Below are 13,536 nucleotides of genomic sequence, written 5' to 3'. Positions count from 1 at the left end.
TTAATCTCTATTGTAAAAACACCATCTTTTAACAAGAGATTCCCAAGTGCAACTTAAGAGTCCACCAACTAACTTAGGCGTGCTTAGGCGTTCAAAAATACCTCATACTATTATAGAATCTATTTACGTTTTTCTTTTATGAACTTTTAATATAATACAATACAAGCCGTACATTGCCCGTTGCTACGCTACCAACTAAAATAAATTTGAAAGGGAACACATCATTCGTCCGCTTCTTTCGTTTCAATTCAAACCAGCATGAACAGAATGACATAAAAACCTTCGCGGGCTCATGCGCAACAACTTTGCTAAAATTCTTTAAATGACATACAGACAAACATTCATTTTATTTATATCCATATAAATTAGATATATTACGTGGTACTGTATTGTAATGTCATATACAGTTGCAAACAAAAGATTTAATAGTTTTATGAAGCTTTGAGAAAGGTAAAAAAACAATTATATTTTTATTTTGTTTTTCATTCTCTTTTTATCATTTTTTGTGCAACCTTATGTATATATATTGCGTTTTTTTTTCTAAACTTATTAATCATGTTATGCGCATAATTGAGATGTCATATATATATATATATATATATATATATATGTAGGAAAATATATATATATATATATATATATATATGTAGGAATATATATATATATATATATATATATATATATATATAGGACCTTCAATAAGTTCTCGCTGTTTTTTGAAAGATGGCGCTGCGGCTCTGTGCCTGAAATTTCGTACGGTAACAAATCACCAAAGTAGTGCTATATGTAACCTCAAATTGTAGTGTCAACTACATATTTATTTGCCTTTTGCGAAAATGTGTACTTTTGTGCCAAATAAATTTTTTGCGGGGTATTTTATTGCACTGCTTTATTCAGAAAAAATCTGCAGCAGAAGCACACAGAATTCTCGTTGAGACACTATATATACTATATATACACCAGCCCCAGCGACCACTTCACCTGAGACACTGTACAGGACATCGCGTCAACCACAATAAAACAAAACACTACTCACCACGCCACAACACCCGTTCTTAGGGGGCGACCGGCCGCTTCCTAGCCACGAACAGCGTGGTCGAACCGAGGTTGGATCCGAATCCATGTTAGGCTCGCCTTTTATCCACGCTGTTGTCCCAACCCGCATATACAACATCAACACTACACAGCTCTACTCGGGTAGAGCGGTTCACTACGCCCGAACGTCATTGTACAACAGGAATTCGTCTCTTCAGCTTCTGTTTTATTTTTAATTTAAGTTCACGGACCATTCCGCCCCGACCGAAGTGTTCCACTCACAACCACTTCAGACGAGCTACGTCCCCCTACAGCCCCCTCCCCCTCCCCCTCCTCTCTGGGCGACCTTGAGCCTTCTTATAAGGATCCACTTCATATGAGCAATTCTTCAACCTTCATCGATCATATTGGTTCAGCGAAACTTCGAGCATAGCTCTCTGGATCACCTCGACGAACCTTTATAAAGTCTATAGCTAACAACAGTATTCGGACAAATAACCTGCAGGTTTAAATTTAGAATATAAACATTTCCAACTAGAAATACGTTACATCACTGCGAAGTTGAACTGTTTCGTTCCCCGAGTACCGACACGAGCGTTTCCAACTATAAAACACGTTCGAATTACAAAAGAAAGCGTATTTTCATTAAGGGAACTGAAAACAAATATGGCCGCCCGTTAAGTCGAGCGCGTTGTTTTCGCTATAAACATTTTACAACTACCCTCAAAAGCATACGTTATATATATACGAAGTACAGTCGTGTTTGTTTTAGCCCGTAGATGCCAACTACAAGACATAGGCTACATATATATATATATATATCTTAATCGCCACACTTGGCAGGCGGATTAGCTGTCACAGAGTGGTATTATGGTACGCAAAGGATGTTGTTGCCTAGAAAGAAATTTGTTTCTGGGCAGTGGAAGTCCTATATAATTAATGCAAGTGTGAATTATATAAGGTTGTATTCCATTATTTTATGGGCGCTAACCCGCCACCTACGTTCGAAAGCCTCGACGTTTTTACATACTGGCCAGTAAATAAACTTTTTTCGATTCTATTTTTAAATTTATGAATGTATTTACCATGAAAAATGCGCACAGGAACAGAGCGGCCAGGAGTTGGGGCACGGAGCTCGGCGGCTGGCCCTGCAGCCTCCAGTGGCAGTGCTCTGGCTCCGATGAAGCCCCCACTTGCACCTCGCTGTATGTCTCCTAGAAGTAGAAACAAGTTAATACAATAAAATCAACGACCACATTTCTTGTAACACCTATTTTTTTGGTTTCGGGGGGAAATCGTCCGGACGTTCAAGATGTCCCGCCTCTGGGAGGAGGACAGGGGTATTTGGGATTCCTACCCACTAAAACCCCCCGGTGATCGCCCTCTGCACTATAGGGGGGAACGCGGTATATCCCGGTTAGGGATCGCCACGCGGTCTTCCCTCGCGCCGTGCTATTTTAGATAGCCCGTCCCGGGGTATGCGTGTATTGTTCACGCAGCCCCCTAAACCCTTGTGGTTTCTTGTAACATCTGCTTTATCTATTCAAATAAATAAAATTTGAATGTCTGTAATATTATAATAACCGCTTCTCACTACAATTGTCCGACTTTACATGGAATTTATAATTTTTTTAAGTTTATTAAGCCTTTTTTTTTCAAGATTTTTTTTAAATAAAAGTAGCGTTACTCTTTATTCCGTCAGCTGCCAGTATAAGTCCCGTAAAAATCTGTCCAGCCATTTCAGATATTAGTCGAACTAAACAGACAAAAATTTTAAAAAATACATATTGTTATATGTACCATCTATACGTTTATATGCATGTAGTTAAAAGCGGTTACTTTAATATTACAAACAGATACTCCAATTCTACTTATTTGTGTAGATTTCTACGCATTGTCTTACAGTAACATACAGCAACACTAAATGCTATAAAAACATTATAAACTAATATAGTGTTTAATCTAATTTTGACGTGACATACTGGCAGGTATATACTTTTATTTTAGAAAAATTGTAAAAAAAAATTTTTTTTGGTTATATTCCACGAGGACGGAATCGTAGGGATATATCTAGTTAATTATATACTTATTTTACGAAAAAAAAAACAATGTGCACTGTGTATAACTTTTAAGCAATAACTAAGGGATGTTTTTAACAAAATTGATACTATAAAGATATATTTAACATTGTTCAAATACGTCAAAATGTATCACATAAAAAAAATTAAAACGTGTAAAAATATACACATTTCAAATGGTTTTAAAAGTATATTATCAAATAAATCTTATAGCATTCAAGAGTTTTTACTTGCTCGAAATGTGTGGAACTTGGTGTGTTGTCGTCTGATTGTTTTGTTTTCATTTATGCTATATATTAGAAAATATATACACATGAATCAATATTATAAAACTATTTAAAATATCTTTTGTTGTTGAGTTTCTTACTGTTAATTCTCCACAATTATAACACATAGCGAAGCAGAGTAAAGTCAAATAAATAAAGAGTTCCGTTAAAAGTTCCAATTTTGAATAAATAGATTTTATCTTTAAGAGCATACCGAGTAATATCAGCAAAATTTCTATCGTTTGCTCGCAGGGTGGTAAGCAATGCAATAAAAAATAATAAAACCAAATAGGAAAACTTGAACTAAAATGCACATATAAAACACATGTAAAAGAAAAAAGTCTAATCTAAACAAATCTGTAATATTAAAAGATAATGATAGAAATGTAAGAATAAAATAAAGATTAGAAATAAAATTGTACCTAGCCACCTACTAGTAAAAAAGATGAGGAAAAGAAGGCGATGAAAGCAAGAAGGAATGAAAGAACAAAAAAAAATTGCAAGATATTGTAAAGGATAAAAGGAAAGAATAAAAGAAATTGAGAAGAATGAAAGTGAGTGTAGAATAAAGATAAAACCATGAAAAATTATTTGTAAATAAAGTCCCTGTCCCAAACAAAACAGGGGTACGATAGGCTCCCAATAGCGGGGGCCATAAAAAAAATACTTGCAAAAAGCTAGAGCAGTATTTTAACAACATTTTTTGTGTCTCTAACTCGTGTAATAATGAAATTGCCCTACCGTGGGGCATGGGTCCCACGTTGGGAAACACTGGCCTAGTGCCTTTAGATTTTGGAATGTAGATATCTTCCATATTAAAAAATTGACAGGTAAAATCTATATATATATATATATATATAAAATCAAACCAATACTGATCGAAGTCAGTTAGATGTTTTTATTTATTATTGTATTATATTAATAATATGTATTAAACCTTATTTATTATAAGTATATATGTTATATACGTATGTATGTATGTCTATGTATGTTTATGTATATTTATGTTCATTTGTCTGTGAATATGTATTTTTTGTACACGTGGACTACCCTTTATAAGTACTATTATCTTTTCCTTACTATGGTTGTCTGTAAGAGATTGCCTTGTGTGATAAGACCGCCCATTGTACTTTTCTGTATATTATTCTGTATCTGTATATTAAGTATCTTATCGTGTACAATGAAGAATATAAAAAAAATATAAAAATGAATGTTTGTCTGTATGTCCTTTATACAATCATAAACTATGCATTTGAGCATATGATAATCTTTAGCAAAGATGTTGTACATGAGCCGGAGAAAGTTTCTAAGACTAATTATCGACAGATGGCGCCATTCACATACGAATAAATTTCATATATTGCAGCGACAGGTTATGTTGATTTGAATTGAAAAGAAAACAGCAAAATAATTATGTGTTCTTTTAACCCTTAAATGCATAATGATGTAAAACTGCAACATACCACTTAAACGTAAAATGAGAGAGTAAATGCATAGTGTTGTATATAGTAAGTTTAAAAAATATTATATACATTTTATTTTTTTTTGTCCTGCATTTTAGTGTATTTATCTGCAAGATAAATATATTTTTTTTAAAGTATAAATAAAAGTTATGCATTTAAGGGTTAAATTTATTTTATCTAGTAGCTTAGCAACGCACGCCGGGTACGGCAAGTTGTATAAATTCATCAACGTCTTATTCGCAATAAAATCCATATCGGTTTTGTCCAATGAGACACAGTGAGGCTATAAATACAAGTATATCGATTGTCTGAACGCAGTTGGAGGGGGGTGGGGTGATGGGGGGTGGACAGGGGGAGAGGACGAGATAATATCTCCACGTTACATTCGAAACAATTTTCTATAGTATGTGAAAAGCACTATATATTGCTATATCTTAACTAAAGCTTGCGTCTATTAAGGCATCTCGCACGCGGTACTTGACGGGAAGCATGCATTTAACCTTCTAAATGCCAAGCTATTTTGGCCATGACTTCCCCAGGTGCCAAATGGAAATATCAAGTGTAAGCTTTCCCTATGTGAAAATTTGAGATCTTTACATTCTATGAATGAATATAACACATTATGTATATCATTATGTACTGAGACCGCCGGCGACCATCATCGCACTTAAAGGCAACAGAGTACTCGGTGTGTCATGAGGTCGCCGGCGGGTCACGTTTTTGTAACACAGAAAACACGATAGGTTTTCAAAGCCGCCTTTGAAATATGAATAAATTGTGAATTCAATACAAAGAAAGGTTTCTATATACATATTCTAATGTAAATTTTATATAAAAAAGTGAGGCCGCCCGCGGTCTCATTGGCACCCATGGTAACCGCTTCTAAAACATGCTGTAATTCGTATACCATCCCGTGATCCAGTTGCTAGGTGCCTAATGAAGCTAATAATTACCGGAGGGTCGGAAAAAAATAATATTCCTTAGATGTACAGATGAAAAATTGTGAGGTAGCCGGCGGCCCTCACGGCAACTATTGTTGGGTATCGTGAGGTAGCCGGCGGTCCTCATGGCACTTAAAAGTTTAACAGTTAAAAATTAAAATACTGATAAAAAATTAATTCTAGATGATTTTTACTATAATAAGTACTTGCAATCATATTCCAGTAAGAAGGCTTTATTATGTTCTTAAGAAAATAGAAAGCTCAAAGATAAGTCGTTTGGACATGAACTAACTTCACCAGAGACGGGTCTTGTCCGTATTTAGTGACTTCGTGCGAACTTAAGTATACCGTCCACCTACCGGCTCGTGCTATAGAACCTTTTGATGTGACCAGCGAAGCCTTTGCCACTTCAGACGGTCAATTCTTCGAGCTACGTATGTTATCTTAAGAAAAGGACCAATATAGCAAAGCAGCTGTGTTTGACACTAATCGGTGTAACATAACTCCTGAAGATGCCCCGTAGAGGGGTCAAACACGTGTTGAGTGGATAAACGGTGACAGTTGTGTAATTCGCATTGTTCGCCACATGCCCAATTATCAGCAGGCTGGCGGGCGGTGCACTTTGTTGCACGACTACCACTGCATGTGCGGAAGTGGCTAAATATTGGTACTTTTCTTACTTAGGATGGACTTCCGGAAAGTAACGCCTGATTTCATTAAATATGTTATCTTAGTTCTTCCGAGAATACCTTCATTTCTGGTTGGATCTCGCATCGAAACTTCGAGCAAAGCCATCATTCTGCCTCTCCATTGGTCTCTGGGTGACCCTGAGCCATCATATAAAAACCATCGTAAACGACCAAGTCTCAGACCTATAAGTCAACACTTACTACACACTCTGATCAATTATATATCTATTACAGTCTGACATTCTCTCTTTCATCTTCTATATATCTCTGACATCTTCTTTCTTCCTTCATCATCATTTTGTTCCATTCTAATTGATTTTATTTAAATAACTTCTAGGCATCCTTTTCCATACTTGGCCACATTTTTATATAATTTATTTTATACGCTTCTTTATATCTTTTACATTTCTTATTTGATTTTTCTTTAAAAGAATTTATTTACAATTCCAATTTGTGAACATGTCTTCTTTCTTTTTATTTATTTAGGTGCGCCGGTAGTATATATAAAGGTATATTAAAATTTATATAATGATTCTGTTATGTGTTCCTTTGTAACATTGCAGAAAGATCAGACCACATAAAATCAAAATAAAAAATTGAAAAGTGATCGCACGTAAGAAACATCTGGCTTACGACTTTAGACACCAAAAGAGGTCTTAATTTGAAAATGTTTCCTATGTTGTGCAAATTTAAGGTTTTACTCTTTAAAAATATGTTATATACAGTGAATTATTAATATGATTTCAAAAGACTGTATAAAGAGAAATATATCGAAATTTCTTCATCAGAAGTCTTCAAACATTGGACCATCTGAACTGGATTCGAAGATAAGAAAAGGACCAATATTTAGCCATTTCCCCACATGCAGTGGTAGTCGTGCAACAAAGTGCACCGCCCGCCAGCCCGCTGATAAATGCGCATGTGTTATTTTAGTAATTACACAACCCGCCACCGTTAAATCACTTAACACGTTTTTTACCCCTCCACGGAGTATCTTCAGGAGTTATGTTACACCGATTAGTGCCAAACACAGAGTGAATCTCACACTAACCTACCACTTCGTTGCACGACTACCACTGCATGTGCGGAAGTGGCTAATTATTGATACTTTTCTTACTAAGGATGAACTTCCGCAAGGTAACGCCGGACTCCATTAAATATGGATTCGAATGGTTTCTTTTTGAAAGTTGGAACTTACCATTTGTACGTGTGTTTATATACAATCGTCTACAACTTTGTACTACGCAGTATATATTAACACTAGAATAACACAAATATAGTACATAACTGTAATTCCGTTCATATTCATATGACTCCTTGGGTTGTAACTTGTATCGCTTCAAACTTTGGTTATAAAGCAATTTGACATAAACAGTAATGTCAAGTTGACATGGATATATTTATGTTTATGCTTATCTATGATATGTTCGTATGTTCATATTCTGCGCCTTTTTGTCAAATATAAGGTTGTATAAGGTAGAATTTAATATAGACATCGTAAACTGTTGTGTCAATTTTTTTATGCACAGGGACTTTAATTTCACTAAGTTTTAGTCTTTACCTCTATTTATATTTTTTTCTTTCATCCGTTATATATCTGGCATTATATCTTATTCCTTTCTTCACAATCATTTTGTTCCATTTTTATTTCTTTTATTTATATACCTTCTATGCATCGTCTTCTTACAATGAGATACTTGTTTGCGTGTTTTATGATTTACATACCTTTGTTCACAAGGGTAAATGATTTTTTCAATTTTGATTTTTAATTTATTTTCATTTTTCGTTCTTCACAACATCTGTCACTCTTTTCATTCTTTGCATTTCGTTCCGACTCCCTCTTACATTTTTCTCTTGTATTGCCAAGACATCAAAGATTTGTTTTAGCTATCACAGACTTAAGTAAGAAAGGGACCAATATTTAGCCACTTCCGCACATGCAGTGGCCAAACACAGAGTCACTAATCGGTGTAACATAACTCCTGAACATGCCCCGTGGAGGGGTGAAATACGTGTTGAGTGATTTGACGGTGGCATAAGTAAGTAAGTGGTTCATAAGTACTTTTATAAATAATGTAAATGTTTTGATATTATAATATAGTATGATGTAAGTAAATAGGTACTATCAGTGTAGTGTTTGGTACGCACATTTAATTTAGATGACAATATAATATAATAAAATCAATAACATTATAGATCTAAGATGGCCGCCGATACAAAATGGCGGATTACATATTTTTCCTTAACCCCCTCAATATGGGTATCAAATGAAAGGGCTATACTAGTAAAACACGATGATTATATCAAAATTTAAAATTCAAGATGGACGCCGTTCCAATATGGCGGACTAGGTACATATTTTTCCACAATCACCACAATATGGATATCAAAAAACCGTTTAACTTAAAAGTTTATTACGTGTATTTTATTTCGAAATAAAATCGATATCAATATCGATTCATCTCGATTTATTTCAGAGTAAAAATCGATTTTTTTGTATGTTCTAGTATATTTTATAGTACGCTTCTATAAACCGGTATTCAAATACACTACTATATTAGATACGTTAAAATGTAGAGCACGTTATTGAACGTATCTATTGAATTGCAACCTAATATCTCTCCCTCTCTACATTTACTACACAAGACACAACGATAATGCATTACAATACCGGGCCTTTAATATTGCACAATTAGATTTAATTAAACATTTAATTTTATAACGCGATATTATTTTATAAGTATCTACAATCTATACCAGTGATTCCCAAAGTGGTCTATATCGACCCCTAGGGGTCTATGACAACCTGCAAGGGGTCTACGTCAGCGAAAAAAAATTTGGGGGTCCATGAAATGAAAATGGGGGTCCACGATAGTGGATCTAAACACATAAACTGATAGTACCTATTTACTTACATCATACTATCTTATAATATCAAAACATTTACATTACTTATAAAAGTATCTATGAAGTAAAAAAAGAAACAGACTGGACATCATTAGCCGAGGAGATTTAAGATTAACCTTTACAAAATTGACGCCAAATGTTGATAATTTATTATTAAAGCATCAGGTTCATCCTTCTTACTAAAAATATTGACTTATTGCTTATGTCATTTTATTTATAGTTTATTTAATGTTACGTATATTTTACATAACAGATACAAAATTTTATTTTGAGTAGTTTAAATTTAAATTCAATTAATAAATGTATAAATTAACATGTGTTTTTACTTTAAGTTTTTAACACTAAACTTCACTACAGTTAGAAATTTACTGGAAATCAATATCAGGTAAGGAGGGGGTCTATACAACACGGAAAAACATGGCAAGGGTTCTACGACACAAAAAAGTTTGGGGAACTCTGATCTAGTTTCTAATTGGCGATATCTTCGTCAATGTTAGCTTTCAAGGCTTGCAAGGTGTTTGGTTTATTGCGGTACACGTGGATCCAAGTTACATAAGGCGTTAGACCAAAACCCTTGATTGTTCAATCACATGAAGCACGAACCTGAAATATACACCGCGTTAAAACAACAGACTAATTTATTCAAATAGGCAATATCAATAATTTCACATTATTAATGAATGTATCGTTCCATCGCTTGTTTACAAACTAATTCTCTATATATCTACATTACAAACGTCAATGTATATTGACGTGTGGCGCCATTTGTAATAAATACATTTAAAAAACTTTTAAATTAAACGGTTTTTTGATACCCATATTGTGGTGGTTGTGGAAAAATATGTACCTAGTCCGCCATATTGCAACGGCGTCCATCTTGAATTTTAAATTATGACATAATCATCGTGTTTTACTAGTGTAGCCATTTCATTTGATACCCATATTGAGTGGGTTAAGGAAAAATATGTAATCCGCCATTTTGTATCGGCGGCTATCATAGATTTATAATGTTATTGATTTTATTATATTGTATTGTCATGTAAATTAAATGTGTGTACCAAATTTCAGATCAATCTGACAACGGGAAGGTGCTTAAATTTCAATTTCTAATTTTGACACAAATAAATAAACAAATAAATTCCGTACGGGTCGAACTAAATAAATGAGACTTATTTCCCGAAATGCCCCTATTAACGAACAATGTGATCTCGGATATTAAAGGTTTTGCATGCTTTTAGCGCTGTATCAGCGTGAAGATAAGTTAATTAAAGAGGTGATTGAAATATACGAAAGCACTTTTAATTGCATATTAATTAATTTTCATTACCATTGGTATTTCATTAGTATAGAACACAAAGATATAGATATATTAAAATTACAACGAAGAGTATCAACAATTGACGCAATTTCTTACATATGTATAAAGACTTGCGATCGTAAGTCGCAGATTCGATTCCCGGTATACATTCTTATATAATGCACACCTTATGCGATAATATTTTTATCTCTTTTATTATTTATTCATATGTATAATTTTTTTTCTCTTTTAAGATACTTTACACATCGCACAAATGGTTAACTGTTAGAAAATTACTTCAGAATTAAATCTGCTGGTATACTTTGTATAAGTGTTTAAATGTATAGATATATTAAAGCAGGGCTTTTCTATGTGTTGCTCATCCCTTACAGGGGCAATTCGAAAGTGGACTTGAATCGAGATCAATCCGTTCGTTTTAATATATATATATATATATATATATATATATATATATACTCGCTGATCCCGGAAACGTTGATTTGCAAAAAACAATGTTTTTAATATACAAATAAAAAATAAGGGTTGATCGTAGAGGGGTGAAAATTTAGGGTTGTATGTATTTTTGTATGCTGCATCATGAAAAATCACTTAGGGGTATGGAAAATAGATAGTAGCCGATTCTCAGACCTACTGAATACGCATATAAAATTTGGTAAAAATCGGTCTTTCCGTTTCGGAGGAGTACGGTAACTAACATTGTGACATGGAAATTTTATATATTAGATATACACACACACACACACACACACACACACACACACACATATATATATATATATATGTATATATATATATATATATATATATATATATGTGCTATAGAGGCGTCAGAAATTTAGAAAGACTAAGGTTGGGCGTGACACATAAAAGTTTAAAAATACTGCATTTAATTAAATAATAGTAAATACTTTATTTAATAACGTAAATAACATTTTTGATAATTATTTCGACTTTTCTAATCCTCACTATTGAATCTGAAAAACCATTAAAGTAATGGATTCTAAATTTAATTTTTTAAATTTATTAGTTTAGTTCAGCTAGACAATAACAGATGGCGTCACAAGTCTTTTATATTGCTGTACGGTTTTATTCCCTATGACTCATATAATCAAATTGTTTTATTTATTTATGCAGAATAGTGGAAAGTATTGTTATATACAAATCCGAAGCGACATAATAAAATAATTATTCGACCCATTTTAAACTTCTTGGGTTACAACATTGCTAATTATAGATGAAATTCAATAAAAAAAATGAAAAAACCTATTCCAATTTACGGCTTATTCATTTAACTAACGAACTGCAACCGCAAACTAGATGACGTTATATTTCAAATAATCAAATCAACATCGAACGATCGAGGTCAAGAGGTCAAAAAAAAAATTCAAAAAGAATATATATCCGTCATAGTCTAGAATAGTGACGTCATACAACACATATTGGTTTTTATCGCATGGATTATAAAAACGTCATCGTATAAAAACAAATACGATGCTATGTTATATTGACACGTGACGTCTTTCGTAAAATAAATATTTAATGGAATCAGGCGTTACTTCGCGGAAGTCCATCCTAAGTAAGAAAAGAACCAATATTTAGCCACTTCCGCACTTGCAGTGGTAGTCGTGCAACAAAGTGCACCGCCCGCCAGAGTGACTCTGTGTTTGGCACTAATCGGTGTAACATAACTCCTGAAGATGTTCCGTGGAGGGGTGAAACACGTGTTCAGTGATTTAACGGTGGCAGTTGTGTAATTCGCATTGTTTGCCGCATGCGCATTTATCAGCGGGCTGGGCCTTTTCTTCCTTAGGACGGACTTCCGCAAAACAACGCCTGATTCTATAAAAAAAATAAACAAGAGTGATAAAATAACTGCGATATAAGAAACACAAATCAAGTGTGATATAGATATTGAGAAAATAAACAAAAAAAATGTTAATAATGTAGAACTATACACGAAAGGCGATGTAAATTAGCCGATGCATGTAAATAAAGTACGGTAAGGAATGAAAGGCATTGTGAAGCAAATTAGAGGTAAGAATGAAAGATATTGAGAAGGACGAACTTATTTAAAATCACTTGAGAAATTATAATTTTGTGGCGTGCATATCGCGCGCCACCCAAACACCAAGCTCTTACCCACGTGACCGTCAATCGCATCGCGGCGGCGGCGGCAGTGTAACAGATAAATGACAGATGGCGCCACAGTAGACTCAACGAAAATCTGCATCGCGCTGTTGAGTCTCCGCGCTCATTATAAGGGCTAGCGGAGGTGCGGTCAACACATCAAGAAGCGACTGAAAATCAAGAACAAGAAGCTACCGAAGAACAAGAAGCTACCGAAGAACAGGAAGCTACAGTACTACGACCACTCTTATAATTTAAATATAGAGCCTGTCCACACATGATTGAGTTTGAATGTGAAGAAAAATAATCTGTTGTTGAAAATGAATGGTGACCTTTATGCATCAATGGTTAGTTATAACAGTAAATACTGATTACGTCATCGTAGAGATTTCCCTCTCCGCCGCCAACGAGGCCGTGACATTACCTCGCTCTGAAACCTTAGCAAGCCACCCAAATAAACAAATGCTGCCACTTCGAAGGCTTCTACGGAAATAAACATCAACATTAGATATATAGAATATTAAGAAAAGTGTAATTTTGAAATATATCTTGAACAAGTAATAAAAACAAAGAAATTTTAAAAGCCTGTGTTTTATTTGTTCATTACTGTTCTGAAAGCCTCCTCCAACGGCTGATGATAGTGAAAGAATTTGTTAAGGATATGAGGAAAAGATGGGAAGAATTTGTGAAGGACATGAGAAAAAGATGGAAA

At 34.1% G+C, this 13,536-nt stretch overlaps 1 protein-coding gene across 1 annotated transcript in view; it reads right to left on the bottom strand.

The window, feature by feature from the left end:
* Window positions 1–13,536, bottom strand: part of LOC137925450 (proton-coupled zinc antiporter SLC30A2-like) — a 57,799-nt gene that overhangs the window by 16,901 nt on the left and 27,362 nt on the right. The window contains exon 2 of the mRNA XM_068768893.1: window positions 2,121–2,249. Within this exon, the coding sequence (XP_068624994.1) occupies window positions 2,121–2,249 (129 nt within the window). The remainder of the gene's footprint in view (window positions 1–2,120; window positions 2,250–13,536) is intronic.

Source organism: Battus philenor, unplaced genomic scaffold, assembly GCF_028537555.1.
Source record: "Battus philenor isolate CCGP_79_NKW_IND1 unplaced genomic scaffold, ilBatPhil1.0.hap1 SCAF_27, whole genome shotgun sequence".
Lineage (NCBI taxonomy): Eukaryota > Metazoa > Arthropoda > Insecta > Lepidoptera > Papilionidae > Battus > Battus philenor.
Note: the sequence above shows the minus strand (reverse complement) of the source record. Positions and strands in the feature narration are given on the sequence as shown.